General features: G+C 33.8%; 1 protein-coding gene across 2 annotated transcripts in view; it reads right to left on the bottom strand.

The window, feature by feature from the left end:
* The window catches only part of LOC145684634 (acid-sensing ion channel 1C-like), an 88,217-nt gene extending 70,907 nt beyond the window's left edge, over nt 1-17,310 (bottom strand). The window contains exons 1-2 of one of the 2 annotated variants that reach the window (XM_081757024.1): nt 16,935-17,310; nt 979-1,144 (exon numbers count right to left, since the gene is read on the bottom strand). In XM_081757024.1, coding sequence (XP_081613150.1) covers nt 979-1,144; nt 16,935-16,953 — 185 coding nt within the window. In that variant the 5' untranslated portion in view covers nt 16,954-17,310. Of the gene's footprint in view, nt 1-978; nt 1,145-5,749; nt 6,136-16,934 lie in introns of those variants that run through there. The other variant, XM_081757023.1, reaches the window with a different exon arrangement.
* Between the last annotated feature and the right edge of the window lie 6,137 nt (nt 17,311-23,447).

Here is a 23,447-nt window from a genome sequence, read left to right as displayed (position 1 = left end):
ACAGGCGGTGGTGATTAGGATTTCTAGTACGTTATTGATGCGAACCGATGTCAAATGGAACACGATACGATACACCGATCGTAAGTTGCAAACGAACACGTTTATCCGCTGGAAAAAAGGGACAGGCTGAAACCACAATACAAAAACGGCTTTCTATTATTATTATTATTATTATTATTATTATTATTATTATTATTCATAATAATAATAATAATAATAATAATAATAATAATAATAATAATAATAATAATAATAATAATGTGATTAGTGTTAGTAGTAGTGTTGTTGGGCCTGTTCAGTAACGAAGGACTTCGGCCCGTCTTGAGTGTCCTCTAGCACTGCTATAAAGGTTTAAAAATCCACAAAGAACCATTCATTTGTAACCTCATATGTACGGAGCTATCAAGAGCCAGATCTGGATTCACATGAACAAACCTCTGGGTCATCCCTTCCCTTCCATTACCTAGGTGTATTCCTAAAAAAGGTCCTGATGCTAATATTTTCTGTGTACTTGAACAGTTGAAACAACGTCTTTAACATGTCCTTACTGGCCTATGGAAAACATGTAGAAAGGAATGGAATGGAATTCTTATGCTTGTAGTTTGTTCCAGTGAAAAGTGATGTGTCGGGCGATCATCCATCTGTGTACAGCTCATGACTCATATAACTTCGATGTCATATAGCCATGTCTCATATAATTCACTGACAGTCGACAGAATTACAATCAATAAATCAATTCAAATTAAATTTATCTTCATCAGTCTCTACGCCAACTACAAATGATTGATGTACAGAGGACGACATCTTACCTTCTAAACTATTGTTCGACATAATTCGCTAATATGTGGACTTGATATTATGAAGGAGTTCAATCGAAGTTAATCCAACTCTTCCTCTGCTCTCACTTAATTAGTTTTTACAGTGAGGAAAAAAAAGAAAAAAAAAAAAAGAAAGAAGGTAACTTCTATTTATACCTACCTAGGTCCCAAGTTAGTCATGAAATCCTTTATCGTCCAATTTTTGTCCAACAATTCTTTGTAAGCCATGATGACTGCTGAGTCTGTGGTTTGTACTGGTCTATGATTAGTCAAGGGACTGAGGAAAAGAGCCAGAAGACTTACTGCATTTACAGATAGATTGTGCTCTGGAAAACATGTAAAAATTTATTGTTTTTACAGATAAACTACGGGTACTCATAAATACTACTATTGAAAACATAATTATATTGATTGAATTAGGTTTGAGCATCTCTTGTAACACCTAGGTTAAATGAGGCGTGAATCTACAGTTTAAGGTAGAATCCGAACTACCGTGTCAGTGGTAGAACGCTTACCTCTGGTGTGTAGGATTCCTGGTTCGATTCCCGGCCAAGTAAATGTGTGGTGGACAACATCGTGTCCGTGAGTTTTCTCGAGGTACTCTCGTTTCCTCCCACATCCTCATTCTACCAATTCTTCTATCATAATTCATCTTAATCATCCGTCTCCCTTAGCCTAAAGGCCATCATAGTGGGATGTTAAACCGAAAGATTTCTTTTCATTTTCATTTCTTCAAGCTACCGTAATTAATACAAATTTCAAGGAATTTTTTAACCAGGAATTGAATCTTGGACGTTATGTACCAAAGGCGCCCGCGCTAGCCTCTAAACCAACGGGGAGGACTTAAAACATACGAATTCAGAATTTGAAAGAATTAATTAATCCTTCACTTCAGTTTGGAAACAGCAGTGCCATGCTCAGAAAACGTTCGTTTGGGTGAGTGGGTGGGTGGGGGTGAGTTCAGGCCCGTATTTATATATTGTGCCCCCCAGTGCTCTAAATAACTTGCCGCCCTCACCCCACACAAACTTATGTCTCAAACAAGGAAACAAGCCGTGATTTTGCAACAGGGGATGGACGTGGTGGCTCAGTGGTAGAGCGTTCATCTCTGGTACATGGGGTCCTGAGTTCAAACCCTCCTCCCGCCAAGTGAACCTGTGGTGGACAAACACGGTGTGCGTGGGATTCCTCGGGGTTCTCCCGTTTCCTCCCACTTTCTTCATTCCAGGATTTCATTCATTTCTCATCATCACCGTCTCCTTTAGCCTAGTCGGCATAAATGTGGGATGTAAAACTCAAAAATTTCATTTCATTTTCTTATTGACTAGCAGTTTAGGTATTATAGGTTACAAAAGTTAAAACGTAATTTTAAATATCTCAATGATGAATTATGGTGTGGTGATAGATGAGCCATAATAGATAGAAATATAAAATTTTAATGTTTTAAAGCACTCAGAGAAATGATCCAAACAACATGCTCCAGGTCCCTAGGTCATACCTGAGTTGAGATATGAAGGTGCATAGTTCCCATAAGAATAACATGGGGCATTTTAAAAATAATCGGAAACGAACAACATTAGAGTTGAATTCATAGTTTTTGGGGTCGCTGAGATGAATAGTGACAGTTTTAATTCAATTTAACTTCAAGGCAATACTCCGCAACCCAGGGAGGGGGCGAGGTATTAAAAGTAATCGAAACGACAGATATTAATGTTCATAGTTTTGGAGGTCGCTGAGTTTAACGGTATCAGTTTTTATGATGTTCAAGTTCATCCTCACCCCTTGGGTGGGGATGGGAGGATAACTTTTTAAAAATAATCAGGTAAGCTAGCTAATTACTAACTACTGTAATTAGAGCAAGTTAAACACATTAACTTATTTTCTCACACTTGCACGGGACTATGTGGGTTGCTAGTTTTTTGAATATTACTTTATTGTAAATCTTTTTAAAAATCCATAATTTTGCCGCCCTGTGCTCTAGCGTAGAATAGATCTTACCTAAATACGGGTCTGGGTGAGTTTATTTATTTATTTATTTATTTGAGATACTAAATTTACTTTTTGCTCATGGTTCAAGTTATTTCATGTATTTCTTTGATTATTATTTTGTAAGTAGAAGTTATTTGCACAGAATAAGGTTTGATAAATATAAAACAGGAAATTTGAATGTTATAGCTTCCTTTCCACCTTTGAAGCAGAACATTTGAAAATGCTTCAATACGTATTCCTTCATTTTTAATTGATGATTATATACATAATTTTACATCTTCCACTTACTGAATTTTAAAAATAAATTATCGAAAATTTCATTATTATAGAAATTGTATACTTTTCTTTTTTAGAAGTAGAATTTTCCATGAAGCTGAAACACATATGCTCTTATTGTTAATTAAAAATGTATATGTTGAGTTTCATCTCCCTAACTTCAGAAATTTGCGAGATAGTAAGTACAGGCAAGTACTAACTATATATTCTTGAAAACATAATTTCCTCTTTTACTTCCTTAGAATACGTCTTTAAAATATCTTTTCATATTACTTTCCTAACTAATGCAATATTCTGTCAAATATTCATTTCTAGCTACAGTAGTATGGAGGTTGGTGATATCGGCAAATGAGTAATTTTTATATAATAATATAGATTACTATTTTGAAGCTAACCACCTGATAATATATCTTTTTTAAGAAATGCTACAGAAAACTTTTAATAGGAGATTTGGGATTAGGATAGATTTAGTAAGGATTATTTGGTCAGATGCGGATCTAGAAAGTGAAAACTGTGGGGGGGGGAGGGGAGGGGGAAGCCAGAATCCAAACTACCGGTATGGTAGGTACAGCATATCATGAGATTACTATAAACTTCCAAAATGTGTAAATAATAGTTTAAATTATTTTGACTCTAAAAACTTGGATGCCTAGCCCTCCGGTCCCAGGATTGATCCACCACTGCATTTGGTAATCTAATGGAAGTCAACCTCGTCATATCACTTTTGAATAACCTAGCTTGAAATCTAACACCACAGCGAGGGCTACGCTTTTTGACATGGGGGGCTATAATTCAAGAAAAGACGATCTAATAATTTAAATGTTATTTTGACTCTATCGGTATATTTTTCCATAAAAGAATCCTGAGTGAGTGAGTGTCTGACTGATCAATGCCTAAGCCAAACCACTTGAGCTAGAAACTTGAAATTTGGATAGTGCATAGAACTTGTAACATATGATAGTACTAAGGAAGGACATTTGGAAATTCGACGAGAAAAGAAGAAAACAGGGGTAGTAATATCCCAAATATCCCAAACTGTGAAGGTTAGATACATGAAATTTGGTATATGGACTTCTCATTTAAAATATATAAACACATGTTTCAGGGTGTTATATATATATATATATATATATATATATATATATATATATATATATATATATATATATATATATATATATATATATATATATTTCACCCAGAAGGAAAGAAGAGGTTGAATTATAATTATTATAATAAGATGTCTATATCTCGGACTTTCGTAAGGTTAAAGACATGAAATTTGGTATTTATAATTCTCATTTAAAGTACTTTGACACTAGTTTCAGTGTTTTAGATATTTAGTGTAGAAGGAATAGAAAGAGAATGAGGTGGGGATTAAAATTATTGTAATAATATACCAATATCTCGAAATCTCTGTATGCAATCTATATAAATATATTTGTAATAACTAAATTGATTTTAAAATAAAATGAGGAAAGTAGAGCAAAAATTGTTAAAATATTGTATTGTTATCCGGTTTACGTACGTGAACAAAATTTCTGAACTCTGTTAATATGGAAGTATGCGAAATTTAATTTGCAACTTTTGACACAAATAAACAGAAAAGTAATATTTTAAAAAAACATTATAATAATTTTTAAAAATGGGTTTTAACTTTCCAATTTAGATACATTCACAGAAACACTATTTCCATGGAAAACCTATGTTTTCCTTTAGCATAGTATAATTAAACTGTGTCTTCAAATCTTGCGTGTAACTCATTTCCCGACGTCATACATAAAATTATGACATTTTGCACAGCAACATACGTACATTAGATGTCAAATACAATATTCCATTGTTACTTTTATATATTTCTATATATTTATATATTTTAAAATTAGATCTCTGGTTTGATTTTAAATATCGATATCAGCCTTTTCGTATGCAACAAGGTTTAGTATTGATTATACTTGTATTATGTAGTGTGTAAGAAGTTAACATTCACAAATCCAAACAAATTTTCATACTACCTTTGAAGAAAATTATAAAAATTCTTTCTTTCTTTTTAAAAATAATAAACAAAATAAATCAAATCGAACTAAAAAATAAAACAAATATTTTTCAAAGCATTTTTTTAAAAAAAGAAACAGAATAAAGCAAAGCATACTAAGAATTAAAACATAATTCTGTTTTCAAGAATTGCTTTTAATATTTTCTATTTATGCATGACTAAAAATGAGAACATGGGGAGCACCTCTCATATCCAATCAATTTATAAATTTTTCATTGCTCATGTAAATCAAGTGATCGAATATGTAAGCGCTTTTCTCATACTTTTCTTTTTGTCATGCATAAATAGATTTTTTAAAAGTAATTTTGTTGAAACCAGAATTATTTTTTTAAAAAATATTTAGTTCAATTTGTTTTATTTTATTCGTTAAGCTTTTATTGAAGAAAGAGTTTTTAAAATTTAAAAAATCTTAAAACAACTTTTTTTGCAGCAGGCGAATTCCTAATTTTCTCTGCATGAAACCTTTGGTTTTGTGGCAACTCGAACAGCGTTCAAAACACATTTCCCATAATAATAATAATAATAATAATAATAATAATAATAATAATAATAATAATAATAATAATAATAATAATAATAATAATAATAATAATAATAATAATAAACTTACCTATAATCTTGGATTTGAAAAATGGAGATTGATTGCAAATCGTAACAATGGGCAGCGTTGGATGTGGTGTATACTCATAAATAATTTGCGAATTTACTTCTGGATTGTACATTAATTTGTATGTCATACTTGCAATATGTAAGAAAAGAACAATAGAGAATGCCACTATGATGGATGCCCAGAACAACTTTCCACCTAAAGTGCTGCTAGCTTCCAAATGACTAAATCCATGGCATGATGTGGTTTTACAAAAGGACGAGAAGTTTCCCCAATTGCAGCTTTCATCTCTCGGAAGTTCTAAAGCTTCTAACAGCTTCCTCATTCTTATGGATTGAGATGATGATGACGAGGAGGGTATTTTCCCTTCTGACCTGCGTATCATATAATTGGACAATATTCTTGGATGATACATTGTGATTTACAAACCTTCAGATTTTTCTTAGAGGAACTTCAATCAATTCAGTAATAATAATAATAAAGATTCGATAGTTCTGATATAGTTTTTTGAAATTTTATTTCAGAATTTGATTTCTCGGACAAATATCTTTACTAGATTTTATCATTGTTCATAGATATAATTCCATTTACGTTAATGAACATTTTCATTATATAACCATATAAAGTTACAATATATTGTTCTTTTGATACTATAATAAATTTAATAAAAACTTATTGCTATCAACTTTCGGTACTCGCACAACAACAACAAAAGAAGTCAACACCATTGGCGGAGGATATATACTATACGTGACTGTAACGAAGCGCTGTTCTTCGCTCTCAAATCAACAGCAAACCGAAACTATATCTCTCAGTTTCATTTTACCACTGCCGCAAACTTTAGTGTGTAAATATTCTTTTTTTTTCTGTAGGACATGGGCTTTGCAGTGAACGTTGAATTCTTAAACACTTTAGAGAGAACGGTTGCATTCTAAATTGACCACATTAGTGATGAAGTAATTATCTTTTTAAAATTCTGTTAATTCTATCACTGTTTTCGAAATGTGCATAAAAAAGTCTTAGTAATAATCCGTATTCAGCTTCGAAGTAATTTGTTGTGTTTTTTTTTTTCGAAATAATTGTTACTTGAAAGATTCTTAAATATTATTTTCAATTTGTAAGTCACATATAGAAGAATCTCATGATGACCATTGAAGATGTTGGTTAATAATCTTGTGCACTTCCCCCTACTACAGTGTATCACTTTTCATCTCAAAGATAATAAGTGTGCTTCATTGGAATATTATTATTGAAGTATTAAATATTTGGAAAGATTAAGATTCTAAAGCTTAGACATATGGAAAGCGTAACAAAAATTGTTACCATATCAACGTTCCTATTCTTTGCTTTATAATTTCATGACAAATATGATCTAATTTATACATTACAACCCTCTCCAGGTATTACATCACGTTTAATTCTAAGTTGATTTACATTTTGTCAGCCCTTTTACTAATTTCATCATTTTATACTCTGCAATATCTCCTGTAGACTGTGATAAAACATTAATATTCTTTGAAACCAATACTGTTATTCTTCACCCAAACGTAATTGTTTTTTTATAACTTATTTACACTAAAATCCAGCTATTTTTTCTTGCAAATCAATTTTGATAGAACACATTCACTGTCAACAGTAGTCATATACCACACTATCATGACTTGTGTTTACTACATTATCTGAGACTTATACACTTCACATAAAGCAACTTGTGTCATTCGTGTCAAGAATTATTAAATTGGTTGCACCACAGAGATACCTTTCAACAAGAGTCCTTCGAGTTCAGACTTATTTCATAGTGCATAATGAACTTCAGAACTTAACGTTTACTGGTGAGATATATATCTTTGGATCGTTTAACTGTGCACGAAAACGATCATTAGAAAACTTCCTTTCGTTAACAGATAAGATAGAAGGTCATACATATGGCGTCATCGATTCGCCCATGAAGTACACAGCAGAAATGCACTATTTGTCCATTTTGCTGTTTACTGAAGCGGATAATAGACTGTTTTATTGTGTATTTAGCACTTCTCGTATTCGACTTCACGCAAATTGACAAAAATATATACATATTGAAGAGTATTTGAAGCTATATTTGTCGTTTATTGTACTGAAAGAAGAGAAATTACATTCTAATCTTATTTCCTTATCTAAGTACACATTTTCTGTTATGATTAAACAATACTGACTTCTCGGAAGGCTTCCATTAATAATGGCAATTCTATACACTTTCATCTATATACTTTTATCTTCAACACAATCTTTCCTTACAGTCCAGTATTCATAATAGTCGGGTGTGTATATATAAGTTTCATCATATGTGTTTGTAACAGTCATGGCACGACAATATTTTCCTGTCACCTAATACCTCCTCACACTCCTGTCAAAACTAGTAAAAATATTTTGTATCAAGTTTCTACGAGTAAAACGCCTCTTTTCTAGTTAAATTTGTGTTATATTGTGTTTTAAATAATTCTTATAGTATGTATATTAGCTCAATATTACAAATAATTTAAGGACAGTTGAGTAAAAATATTAAGGACAAAAAAAAGTTTAAGAACAAAAATATAATGACAAATGCAAACAAAATATCCGATTTTTCTCTCTCCTTTTTTTTTTTTTTTTTTTATCACACTAAACTCGACGAATAGAATACTTCCTTTCTCTTGCCACACTTATTTTAAAGCTATTATGGAAGATAAACGTGGGGGGAATTGTTAACTTAGGAACAAAACAAGAATTTCGCTATTATTCGTTCGAAATGGATCAATATGTGTTATTCTTATTTATTTTATCTACATCCTTATAAAGTCATTTGTCATCAAGACCTTCAATTATACGTATACACGTATGTGATCGAAGGTTTTGACGATAAATATACATAAAAGATCTAATACAAATTATATGTAAATAACCATCATGCGAAATTACGAAAAATTATCGTAAAGGTATATTTTTTTCCTATTTTAGCGCACTCCTATCATTAAAGATATATTACTAGAAATAATATAATTAAATGTTTCTTATCAACACCATACATGAGAATGAAATATTGTCAGAGTAATAACAAAGAAACCTATATAGGCACTATATAAAAATAAAAGTCACTATGTTCGTGACTAATAACTCTTGAACCATACTACCGATCTCGATCAAATTTTCAACATAGATGAGGTTCTGACCTGACATAGTTTTTATCATTTCACTTTGACGGTGCAACTTAGAGGAGAGGAAGGGGAGATATTTTAAAATGATCGGAAATGACCGATACTAGTGTCGAATCCAAGTTTTCGGGATCGGTGAGACGAACAGTGACACTTCCGATGCCGTTTAAATTCAAATTCAGCCCCCATTAGTAGTCCTAAGAGCGGATGGTGGCATGTAAAAATAATTGAAAATGGCTTATTGTAGTGTTGAATTAATAGTTTTTGGGGTCCCTAAGTTGATTGGTGAGAGTTTTGGTGCTTTTTATGTTCAAAATGAAACGTACGGACACTCTACTAGTGTCTAATACTGGTATAGTGTCTAGTGTATGCGTCTTTGAAATATGGGGTTCCGGGTTCGATTCCCAATGGAAGATCCTTGAAATTTGAACATATTAATGATGGTTCGAATTCCAGCTTAAACTGTAGATTCACGTCTCACGTAGCCTTGGTCTAAAAATGGATGCTAAATCCAATCAGTCAATCTGTTAATAAAAGGAGGCATGACGGAGGTTCAGGAATGGTAAAATGTTCTATTTGAAGAAGAGTTTCTCGTTGAGTTCCAGGTCACGTGACTTTTGGTGGACATCATCGTGTCAGTGGATATCAACGGGATTCATCTGTTTTTTTTTTGTTTTTTTTTTTTTTTGCTTATGTTTTTCCACCAATTCTCGATCAATATTTATTTCTATTTATCAGCTGTCTTCTCAGATGGGATTTTACACTAAATACAGGTCTCTTATAAAATTATCTTATCGTTTAGAAACAATCATAACTGACAATAATTTCACTCACATACATAAAAGAGGTAGCGTATGAATGGAAAGAGAAACTAAAAAAGTTTTCGGTAACTCTGCTCCATTCACCCATGGGCGTCTCTGGCGGCGGGGACGAGGGGGACGCGTCCCCTCAATATTTTGAAGTACAAAATATTTCATATTTTATTCTAATTTAATTTATTTACTAACGACCGTATTTGGAATAGGCTGTGAAACGATTATAACAGAGTTCGGAGTTCTCAGGGGGTCCGGGAAAGTAACAAATGGAATCAAAGATAATACATAGCTTGGGTTACGTAGTACCATTTAAATAGCTTTTTTTATGCCCCCCCCCCTCCAAAATTTACATGCCAGAGATGCCAGTGCATTCACCTCTAGCTGGACAACATTCACACCGATCCAAATCATTCTTGCAATGTTGTCCTGATACCCAGAATGAGTTTCTGGCACTGTTCATAGTAAATACAAGTGATGGCTGTAGATATCAGTTAAAAATCACACGAAGTCAGGCCAGCGGCCGTGCGAGCCATGATACATGTACTGTATGGTCAATGCATCTGCCTAGAATTTCTGAAGCAGAAAGTTTCTTACTGTGAGAGTGATATGGCGGCAGTTGATCAGACTTGTGCGTACCTGGGTTCCTTGTTCAGAGGACATGGTTCCTCGCTACAATGACCTAGGGATACTTAAGATCACCTTTCTTGACTTTGGCAGGGGTATATTGGCCCACCCTCTAAATTTTGGAAAGGGTGCATAGGACTACTCCCTTTATTTGAAAATCGTCAAAACTAAAAAAATGGTATGGTAGTATAGGACCGGATAATTTAATTCTATAAATTTGGATATCGGGTCCGTGGGGTCTCTCGGGCACTCCCGTTTCCTCCCACATTTTCACTCCACCAATTCGTCTATCATTCACTTGCCTTAATCGCATGTAATCCTAGCCTTAAGGGCATAATCGTGGAACGTCAAATTGATTTTCTTTTTCATTTCATATTCTATATGTTTGGGTGGCCTATCTCGTTCCCTTTTATGGATAAAAAGAAAATTAAAAAAGTAAAATTTAGAGGATTTTGGTTGTTGTTGTAACCCATCAATCTTACATTGTAATCTGTTTTTCTTTACATCGACTTACGTCATTACCGCGTGCTTAGAATTTTCTGCATTTTTAGGAAAATGGGGTGGTGTATCCACTGGACTTCGGATGTCCATTTCTTCGTAGATGGAAATTTTACCCGAAGGACGACATGGCATCTTAAATTCATAACATCGTTGTGAGTTCCTGCGAGAAGTGAAGTTGAGCATTGCTAAAAAGATGGTACCATAAAGCATCGGATTCATTCGCACCTACAACGAAGAGCGAGGACAATGAACGACGACTGGAAGATAAGATGCAGAGTATTAGAGTAGTGCTTACCACAGTATAACTGGCTGATGGTTATTCTTCATGGTAGTATAGCTGGACAATATTCACATATAGCATGTAAAATTTAGTATTCGTTTATAGCTTTTAATATCATATAATGATTTACAAAAGTCTAGTTTTAGTTTATAATGTCGTATATTTTAGTCTCAGATTTCTAGTTCATCAGAAAATGTCTGAAAACAGTTATTAAATCACTTATTGGAGCGAAGCTTCTCTTTACTTAGGCGTTCGTTTGTCTGGATACTTCTCCGAAATGCCTGAACCGGTTTTAACCAAATTTGACATGGTAATTCGAGAGTGTGCGTAGTGTCGTAAGGGGTTGTACGTCCGGATCGGACACATTATTGAGGAATAATCACCGAAAATTGGAATGTCTTTGCATCCCAAATATGCTGAAAAACATTCTTGGGCGCGAATTCTCATTGTAAACAATGGAAAATATAATTTTCAGCATTAGAAATAGGGTGAAGTCCTTTTCTTTTCTTTCTTTTTTTTTCTGCGAACACATTTTTTCAAAACCATTATGCTTTTCGCTGATATGCCATATTCAACTATTTGCATATCGTATTCGTTCACGAGAACAATATTGATGTACTAACAAATTCTATGAATAATCAATAAAGGTCGATCGCTTGACTCCAAATTTGCAATTATTGCATACCTAGTCAGTACTTTGTGGATAATCCATGCTAAGAAAAAAATAAATCAATTAATTTGTAGTGAAAGTAGTGCTTGAGTAAAAATACACCTTTGCTTATCAGCGCAAGGAAATATTGATACATTTCTCAAAAATTCATAAAAAGAATTGAAAGAAAATGAGCAGCTTACGTAGCCAACTACATCCAATAACGTTTTCCATATCGTATTATCGATAAGTAGTTGCGGTCACTTAACAACCTCCATCAGTGTACTTCTATAGTCGTTACGAATTTCTTCACTTGTAGCGCTTGACTCTATTACTGTACATAGGAACAACAGATGGCAGGTCTTCTTCTTGGGTTGCAACCTTTTGGTAAGCCTAAAGTGGGCAACCTTTTGGTAAGTCTAAAGTGGGACACACGTACCAAACATGTGCAGATCGCCAGTTCCTCAAAAACAAGTTTGTGTATTGAACATGTTATTAAGGATAGCAGACGGAAATACAAATATTCGTGAATGAAAATTGCAAAAATAAAAAGAAACACACACACGAAATAGAAAACTCGTCAGATTATTGGTGGATAGTTGAACAGGAATTACGAACCATTCAACCAATCAAAGAGCAACATAAATTGGTGGACTGCTGGCAGCATGAACATTTTTAACGTTAGAGCCATATTGATATCTCGATAATCATAGGAACACATTGTCAGTCAAAATTTACAACTGTCACTAAGAATTTATGTTGCATATTCTGTAAGTATTTTGGATAATTTGGCGTCCCGCGATATAATGAGTCTCTCTTAGACGTAAGGAACGCTAAAAATGTTCTTAAAATTCGGAATGCTCACCTAATTCGGAACAGGTTAGAAAATTGACGTTATCAGAAAATTCATACGCTCACAAAACTATTTTCGTGAAGGAAAAGTAATTATATATATATTGTGTAAAGTTTTGCTTATAGCAAAATGTAACAAATAGTTCCAATTATCGTTGTCAGTGGCCAGATATTTATTACGTCGAAAGGCGAGGTGTTGATGTTGAAGTATCATGCTAATAGTGGTAGACAAAATAATTGTTTGTGGCCCCACCTAGCGTAGTCGCTAACGCTCTCGCCTTCGGTGCGAGCGATCCCGGGTTGGATTCCCTGTGGGGGCACTCAGTCGAAAAAGTATAAAAGCTTTTTCAGGCCAGTCATCCTGAATGAGGTTTTCCTGGTTTTTCCTGATTTACACTAGGCAAATGCCGGGGAGGTACCTAACATAGGTCCCAGGCCGCTTCCTTCCTTTCCCAATTCTTTCTTCCTTCCCTTTCCCCGGATAGTGTGCTCGCCGAGGGACGTCATCCCTCATGTACGTGACGGGCTAAATGGCCTTAGATCTAAAATCCTAATCCTAAAAGAATTGTTTGAGCACCATCATTGCTTGCTGAGTATATGCATTGGTTGAAACGCATTTAACCCTTTAATTGGCAAGCATTGATAGCATTACCATTTAAATATTTAGTTTGTTTTTATGGTTGAGCCATGCTTTCCTCATCATAATTTCGTACTTTTAAAAGTATTTTTGTACTTTGATTACAAAATACAGGATGTTTATTTCAAAGCAACATTGCCATAAATAATAGGTCGTATGTGTTGCTACTGAGCAGCATTGCCCTATCATGGTCAAATATCATAAGAATATTTTCAGTAATTAGCAGCAGTTTCGTTAAAATATCTTCCTACAGAGAGAAAAAAAACTTTCGTGGAATGTAGGGGATAACGCTTCTACAATACTAATTTTGACTGTCCCCTGTTGACGAAGATTAGAAATATCTAAACAAGCGACCTACAAATCATGTATAATGAATATATGAGAACAATAATGCCAATTATATGATTACTGAAGTTATAATTTATGCGGATAACGCAAAAGAATGTGGTGTTGCTTGTTGGAACACAAGCAACTAATGGTAGATAGTAATGATTCCATGGTACCAGTGGAACAACCTGACCATTGTGGAGGGCCAGTGTGAAAGGACGCTGGTACTCCCAAGTTATGAGATAGTATAATTACTAATTAATATTCAAAGTTTTAAATTAATGTCGGTAGAACAAAGAATAGAACTTCTAATTTACAAATACATATTAATATCAAATAATTTAACAGTTAAACTGATAGAATTCTGACGGAGTTTAATTTTGACTAATCTCATTAACCTGAACAAAATTATACGAATTTAATTTTAATCTCAGTGCCTTTTCCTGTGGTTTTACTTCTTGCAAAGGAATGCCGAACATGCCATACACAAGCTATCAGAAAAGATAAGGACAAAGTTATAAACTGCTAATAGTTTTGCACGTCCTGCTGCCTGAAAAGAAAGGAATATGTTCAAATGATGTATCACATACCTTGTTGTCTCCTCAGGGTAGACAGATGTGCAATCCAAATCCGTTTTGATAAAATTTTAATGAAGCACCAAACTTTTTTTTTTTTTTTTTTTTTTTAACAGATTCACAAACACTGAATTTTAAAGAACAGACTCACTGAAAATACACTAACAAAATGATTTTTAAAAAATAAATTTTGGGAACTTTAATAAAGAATTAGTTTGTGCACCAAATTATAATCCTGAATTTCTTCTTACTCTCTCGAAGGCCTTGGTCTTCCCAAACAAGGCTACCACGATTCTGTCCATTGCAGAACTTGCCCCTTCCAATTGGCAAGCCAACACATAGTCTTCTTTAATAACACCATTTAATCTCCTGTTTGCTGGATTCAAGCACTAGCTAACAAATAAGAATGTTGGTAACCGTTCTATTAATTACAGTTAATGGATCAGCTTCGATAACTATTAGTAATTGTCTTTGGAAATGAAACAGCAATACTCTATCTGCACTTAACTAAATATGAAGTAAATTAATATTTTGGCGAATCCACAAAGTTTATTTTATATCTGCCAAACATGATAATAAACTATATTCCGAAGGCATAGTTCTGGAATTATTTCTAAAGTTTCAACTTAAACAGCCGTTAAATACTTTTATAACATTGTTCATAGAACTTTTCGCAACTGACCACTGATATTAACGACTTGTAAAGATTATCTTTAATTGTTTTTAACTGTGAGTTGAGAACTTTTAAATTCCCTTGTCATTATACTCGGATAATATTGGAAGATCAGTAATATCCCGGTTATGTCTCTTAGGTTTACTGTATAATACCAAACAGTTCTATTCTGAACGCCATCAGCTAACTAAACTGTCCACATATGCTATTATGTGTTAAAATTTTAACCACTCGAAACTTTTTAAAATCTCTACGAAGAGTTTTTCTCTGGTACTAGAATAAATCACTTAATGATAATCGTTGAGGTATTTCGTGGAAATATGCAATCAAATATCACTACAATAACTAACAAACACGCTTGAAATTAAACAAATACTTCATTTTTACTAAGTAGATCTACTCTTTTAAACTAACTCCACTTTTAACTAGTAGACTACCACACGGAAGCGATGTTGTATCTCCTCGAATTGACTGTCAACTAACTTTTCTTTACCTCCTGCAGTCTATTTACAAACACCCAAAAATTATGAGAAGGATAGACTCGCATAGAGCTACCTGTAATTTTTATGACAGGGTGAAGAGACGAAAGGGGTTATCATCCCTAGCGACAGGATGTCTGGAAACACAACTATGCACCTATTTTCATTTATACTGGCTCTAATTTACGTTGACCTGTTAATCAAGATTAACAACACTGCAGAGCAAACTTCAGGCTTTTTGTTACTATCTGATACATTATATTTACATTTTGTTAAGGTTTGCTATTAATTCTGTTTGCGACTCAGAAAACAACTGTTAGCAGACCAACTGCTCCTACCGCATGTCCCTGTCAGTCATTGACCTCTGACGGCCAAATTCAAAACTAAACTACCCCATACATTCACTTGCGCAGAGCCTGTAAATGAACGTTTACATGTATAATACTTCTAATTCATAGAAATATCATTGATTATTATATGAATACATATGATATATTACACAAACATCATGTAAAAATAATAAATACAAACTGAGATACACATTAAATGATAACTAACTCAATCTTTTGGAAATAACTGTCTGCTACGAGAGAGAGAACACACGTGATGGTGTTTACTTCAGTTACAACTAACAGGTTCCACCCCCACTCAGTGCAACAAAAAGCAAGCAAATATCGATCAAAATAAGCTTTGTGGTTTTGTAATAAAATGAAACATAAATTGCATAGGTGAGACTGAACATTACTAGAATTTCAATATATTTTCAAGTAAACATAATAATGATAGATGACTGAAAGCTTTCACTGGATACGGGGGTGAAAGAAGCTTGATGGAATAGCCCTTTTAGAATCGTTCGAACCGAACAAGAGATAGAAAACCAAAATTCTAGGTTAGAAGCGGGTGGCGGGGATCTTAGACGCGTAGCTCGTAGAGAGTGCTAAAAACGGCCAAGTATATTTTATTTCGCACCTTTCGTTTCTTGTGTTTTCACAGAAAGCCACGAGAAATTCGAGAGCTAGGAATACAAAGGATCTCACCGTCTCGATATCGCCCAGTACGACATATAAACCATCGTTTCAAACCAATTCTGGATTTTGATTTTCTTTATATCCCTTACTATTTTAGAAAAAATAAACTGAAATTTCCTCTAATAATATATTTTTCTTCATTTGTGGATAGATACGCTGCTATCCACAACTTGTGTGGTTTTCCTCAGCATTTTCTGAATCTTTTTTCATACGGAAATGCATCTTCTGTGTATAGGAAAATTTTGCTGTATCCAAAGTCGACGAAAAGAAAAATTTAGTACTGTCAATAGATATTAACGATATTTGAAATTATTCACAATGATAATAATTAAATTAATAAATTTAACATATATAAATTTATCACCAAATTCAGTCATCCCCTTTCATTATGCAAACAAAAACTAATATACAAAATGTGTTTGTAAAAAATAATATGTACGATAAAAAATAATATATAAATCTCAAATTATTAAAAAAATAAATATTGGTATGCAAATCTAGCCAATAATCCTATAATAAACATTGAGAGATATGCCTAATACACCATGTTCTATAGGGTGTTAAGAAACATAAATATTTACCTAGTAAGCGCATAAGCATCTGCAACTACACCGAGTGGCAACAAAACCGTGGAGGTATTCTTTTGTACAGATGGTGAATGGGGACCTGGAGTATGGCATCTTACGTTTGCTGTAGATCTTGATGTAGCTAGACAATGGTTGTTACTGGAATCCGATTGACAATGGAGCGTTGTCCTACCATATACAACACTTCTCGGTACAGCTTAGGTACGGTTGCCTTGCAGGCAGAGTAGAAAGCTCATACCAAGTACAGCACGTTAATGTGTTGGGACGCGCGTTGTAGCACTGAAATATGGGATTCCGCGAAGTGTCCATACAGGATCGGAGAATATAACAAACAACGCCGCGACTATATCACATAGCTTAGTAGTCATCCTTCCGCTGAAAGAAGATCAGAACAGAGGATGTGTAGCTTATATTCCCTCCTATGGAAATGCCAGGTGTAGGCCCCGTATGGTGAATTCGAATACAAACTGGTTTTGTACGCTTAACTGTATGACCTGTCACTATGTCTAAGACTAAAACAGTTATGATATTAAAATTAGTGTTGTAAAAAAACGGTTTTTTTTCTGTGAAGTTTTTTTTCAATAAAAAACATCGTTCTTTTTCATGTTTTTTTCAAAAGTCTGTTTTTTTTCTGGCAACTATTATTTATTGATTTATGTTGCAGATTATTGAAATAATCAATAGAACTTGAGTCGAAGCCCTCGTAACTTACAAATCGTTTGTTTCTTTGTACCTATACGAGCAAAATTGTGTGATTATTCCTTTCGATCCCAGGTCATTTTTGGCGTTTTCCTACATTTCTAGTTAGTGACTTATTGCTCAAAAACTATTAATTCGATTGATATGGTTAAGGCCTTGCTTTTAAGAAAATGGATGTGGCTATTTTTTGGTGTAAGTTGTATTGCAGTGTTGTCAACGGGTGGGAAATTATTGAGAGAAATGTAGGGGTGAAAATTTACAAAAAATTCCCTAACCGAAATTCAAAAAATTGTTTTTCTAGCACCACTGCTGCTATATGGATTCAAGTCACCTAAACAAATCTTTGGTGTGTTGACAAGGTACAGTGAAATCCTGAAGTCGCTGGCTTCCATTCAAAGAGGAAAAGAAAAAATTCTGTCATACACATGAAATTTTGACACTTTTTACACCTCAGAAGCAAAAATCAAATATGCCGGGGTACAGCTTCTCTAATTATCCTATTGAAACTTTTTATGATGTGTTCTGTAGGGCAAAGAGGAAGCTTTCAGGTAGTGGTACGTTTGTTTCAATCTAGTCAGTAAAAGGGTAATAATAGAGGGGAAAAGGGAAATTTTCCGAATTTTTCACCTAATAGCGGGAATTAATTGTTTTGGCTGGAAACGCTGCCATCAGACAGACGAAAACTATCTGAAAATAAACCGTAGTGCTCCAAGAATATATCCTACAAGTATCATGGCGATATATAACAAAATAAGCATGAAATTTAAAAAAAATCTCATTCTACCTCAGAAATTCAACATTTTCTTACCATTTCCAGAACATGGTTTATTATAAACCTCAACTGTACTTCCCCTAATTATTCTAGTAAAACTTTTTATGGTGCGCTGTGTAGGCTAAGGATGAGGCTGTTAGACACTGGTACATTTGTTTGAATGTAGCCAACAAGAAGGAAATAATAGAAATAAAAAAGAGAATATTTTGCAAAATTTGCCCCTAAAATCTGGAATTAAAATTTTTTGTAGCTAGCAACACTACTATCAGACACACACAAACTATCTTAAAATAAGCTTTGGTATCCCTCTAATATATCCTACAAATATTGTGACGATATCTAATAAAGTAAGCATGTCAATAAAAAATATCTCATTCTACCTTTAAAAAAATCACAGTTATCTTTCCAATTAGAGAACAAGGTCCACTGTAAACCTCAACTGTACTTCCCCTAATTATCGTATTGAAACTTTCTATAGTGGGTTGTGTAGAGCAAAGACGAGACTTCCAGATACTGGTACGTTTGTTACGATATAGCCAACAAGAGGGAAATAATAGAAACAAAACATATAATTTTTCCAAAATTCCCCTCTAAAATCTGAAATTAAAATATTCTGTAGCTGGCAACACTTCTACCAAACAGACGCAAACTATCTTAAATTAAACATTGGTACTCCACTAATATATCCTACAAGTATTATGGCGATATTTAAGGAACAAAGCTTCTAATTACCAAAAATATATTACTGTAAACAGAAAAGTAAGGGAAAATTAGAAAAATCAAGGGCTAGAACCTAAATACGAATTTTACGTGCGCCCCCTAATTACCCCATTGTAACGATCTGTGCTTTCGTTTGTTAAGTAAGGACAAATGTTCGATTGGCGTAAGTTGATTGCACTCGGACGTATAGGTACGGATTTATAAACAAATATTCCTAATTTTTTGCCCAAATATAGGATAATTTAAATTTTCCTAATTGGCAACACTGCGCGCAGGCCCGTCCAATTGATGTCAACAGTTAGATATTCATCCGAGGTATCTACCTGGCAAGTCTTAAGGATATTTTTTCCACAACGAAGGAAGCTACAGGGGAAAAAAAGTAAAGGAAATTCGAAATTAGAAAATTCTCGAATTTTTGACTGGGGTGAAATTTGAGAAGGAAATTCGACACCAGAAGAAAAAGAAATTAATATGTTAAACTATAGTCCAACCACATTTTGCAAGAATAATATCCCGATATCTTAATTAGTGTCCACACTGGAGCGGATTAAACAAGTGACACACCTGTGTGTGCCACTTTGGCCACCTGGGCCACCGAGTATACATTTGATTACATTTTTTTGACTACTAACTCGTGTTGTTGTTGTAGTTATAGTCTCGACTAATAATAATATCGTTGTAAACAATAACTTTATAAGGAAAATTTTCTCTCCTTTTTACATCTTAGTTCCAACACTGTTGGTGAGAAAAGTAGGGTGTTTCAAAATAAATTTTGGGGTTTTAAGTCTTCGTAATACTTATTACATTTTACGTACAATTATAAGCAATGCATCAAGTAAAAGAGCATCTCAAACAGTCTTTGCTACAAGTGTTCGATGTGAGATTCATTCGTCACACGGCACACATCTAGTCGATAGGCGAGAAAGGCCCATAAACTTTCCGCCATATGGCACAAAACACATTCAATTTAGGGGAGTTTCGTTTCAATTGCACCATCTCCTGAGGATTTGCTGACGGCCAGATGCAAACATTATGAGTGTTCACATTATCTCTTAGGTGAAAAGTCGATTTATCACTGAAGATGACACGATCCAGAAAATCTTCATTGTTATGCAGGAATATTTCACTTGCGAAATTGGCACGTAAACCGCAGTCTGTAGGCTTTAGACCTGTAGCAACTGCAAACAATAAAGATGTAGTTGCAAGCGTCTCCTTAATATTCTTCACACAGACGGTTGCACTGTACAGGTTCAGTCTTTATTAAAACACAAAAAGCTTTCTGCTCTCTAGTCTCCATCTTTGCTACTTGCTCTTTCTAACGGCAGACAGAAGAAACAATGCATGTACATGCGTGCGTACAAAACTGTTTGAGTTGCTCTTTCATTTGATATAATATTTATAATTGTAAGTTAATTCTAATAGATACTACAAAGTTTCAAAACCCTAATATTAATTTTGAAACACCCTGCATTACTTGAAATTGAGTCATCCTATATTCAAGTCCTAGTCAATTTGTCGCCTCGTGCAATGGCATAATTTGCCGCCTCCCCCTTTCTTCAGAAAGAACAAATCTTAGAAGTCATGATTTTAAGTATGCTACTCCAGCATGAACAACAAAGGTGAGGGTAAGTGCAGTCGCACTCAGAGCGGTTTAAATACTAAAAATGCAATTACGTTGTCTGTTTTTTTCTTTAAATGTTAATCTATTATGATAGTGAAAGATAAAGCAAACACACCTGCAGAGGAAAGATGGTAATCCTTTTTATAGAATTCACTATCGAGCTTCAATCTCAATGTATCAGTTTGCAATTCCAGTGCAACTAGCCCTTTTATCTTTATTTCTTGATTTTTCTTCTACATCTTCTAACATTCTTTTTTAAATTGTTTCTATCTTCAATGATAAGGAACTTGCTTCTGACAAAAACAAGACTACTTTCATATCAAAACTGTGATAAATGGAACAGATATTCACTACTATTCGAGAATTGAATTCTTGCATTTGACAATAATCAAGCAATTTGTGCTCGGATTTATTCGACCATTTGCTTTAGGATTGTCCATGTGGCCTTAAACTAATGCAACCTAAACATAATTTATGAATGTTGTATTCAAATAGAAGGTCAGCTTAGTAAATGTAACTACCATCATCATGAAGTCTGTTTCAAACAAGAAATATTTAATTTAAATAATATACTTATGACAGATTTTGCCGGACCATCCAATCTTGCCGTTCCACGCAAATGCACGTGTTGCATATATACAGTGGCGTATTTATGGGAGCTTCTGGGCTTAAGCCCCGCCCCCCGAAATCTTACTTACTATAGTAAAGTATATGAAATATCTTGCAGAATTTTCACATTTTCAGGCAAATCCCCCCGGAAGTTAGCAAAGCCCCTCCCGAAACAAAATCGTAAATACGCCACTGCATATATGGTAGAGCCGGCTCTGCATATCACATATATCTAGTCGACAAATTATTTATATATGACATTTAGAAAAATACTATTAGGCAAATTAGTATTAGTTTTTACCTTTAGACAAGATATTTGAATTTTATACTGCTCGTGACATTATTTCGTACTTATTAAAGGCCTGCATTCACGAAAAAACAAAATTTCATTTATACTTTTATTTCTTAGTTGATATTGATGAAAACTGCTGAAACCCGAATTGTTAATAGGTATGGTATTCATGTAAATTGTAAAATATTTGTAGCGTATCAGTATCTAGCGTTTAATTTATATTGCATTTTACGATTATTACACCTACATAAAAATATTTCATACTTAAATAGACGTAAGATGCATTACAAATGACTGTTTGAAAAAAAACGAAATTTAGAAAAAAACGAGAGCCAATGTTTTTTTTCTAAAAAAACGTACATTTCTGAAAAAATACGAACCGTTTTTTTCTATTTACAGCACTAATTAAAATACTGGTACCCTCCATTCTTTTCGCCACCGTCAAGCCAATACTGAATTCTTGATACCACCTCTTGAAACCACTGAATTCGTTCTCAGGGCTGAGCAAGTAAGAAAAGTAATCGTGCGACGTAGACCTAGCTGCATCTACTATGAGTATGATGCTCCCTACAGACACTACATTCATATGCCCTCTACAGTAGCCGGTATGCTGAGACCTTCAAATCAAGCCAACATGTCGTCTAGAATCTCACTTTCTGAGTTGAGAATTTTGTTCGCATCGAGGTGTACTTATATGTGTTTTCACCAGGATATGTTTGAAGATCGAATCTAGTTTATCACATGACCCAAGAATAAATGTTTATTTCTATGTTGTGCCTGAATAACGACGTAGACGTAAAAAGCAACAGTGGATTCCTCGGGGAGCCATTATGCACCTGCGTTTCTCTTATCCAGAGAAAAAAATACTTATTGATTTCATTCTTACGTGTAATGCAACCTTCCTCATCAATTTAATAAAATCATTAAGGGTCTTACTACACTCTTCACAACTTTGTTCACTTATTTCATTTTTATTTATTTATCTATTTATTTATTTATTAATTTATTATTATTATTATTATTATTATTATTATTATTATTATTATTATTATTATTATTATTATTATTATTATTATTATTATTATTTTGCAAAAACTCAATAACAGCAATGTGACTGATGGTTTTAGAAAGTAGTCCTCCCCTTTGTCTTTGGTGCTTGTGGCTCCGGGTTTGATTCCCAGACGGGGAGCATTGAATGGATTAAGGTAGTCGGATTTCACCTTAAACTGTAGATCCACGTCTCATATAGTCTTGGTGCTGAAAAATGACGCTAAATGTCAATTAAAAACTGCAATAGTCTGTTTGTAAGGACTTAAGTTTCCTCTGGAGAGCATGATAATGTCATTGGCCACTTCGTTAATTTATCTTACATTCTAATATACCTAGATAATGTTGATAATATAATATTATATATAGGGATTGGATTTTAAGGTGCAAAATTTGGTAGGGAAAGGGAATAAAAGGTGCTGTAAAACCATTCAACAAGGTGCAAAAAATGTGCTAATAGGATATCTTTATTAAGTGCTATAGTATACAATTACATGAATATTCTTTATTCATTACACCAGCAAATATTGATAAAATCTTGGCTTTTAACATTTTATATAAATTGCAAAAGTTGTTTTATTCAATCTCATAAAGAACCATCATTATATTTATTCTCCTCCTGGGAAAAGATATATTCCTATTTCCTTTCCACATTTCCATGCTGTTGACCACATTATGGTTCATCTGCCTTTTAGAACAGTTGTCCTCCTAAAGACAAGAAGTTGCCCTTACCTCCATATGCTCATC

Source organism: Thermobia domestica, chromosome 5, assembly GCF_964235325.1.
Source record: "Thermobia domestica chromosome 5, izTheDome1.hap1.1, whole genome shotgun sequence".
In the NCBI taxonomy this organism is placed as follows: domain Eukaryota; kingdom Metazoa; phylum Arthropoda; class Insecta; order Zygentoma; family Lepismatidae; genus Thermobia; species Thermobia domestica.
This window is presented reverse-complemented; position numbering and strand designations above follow the sequence as displayed.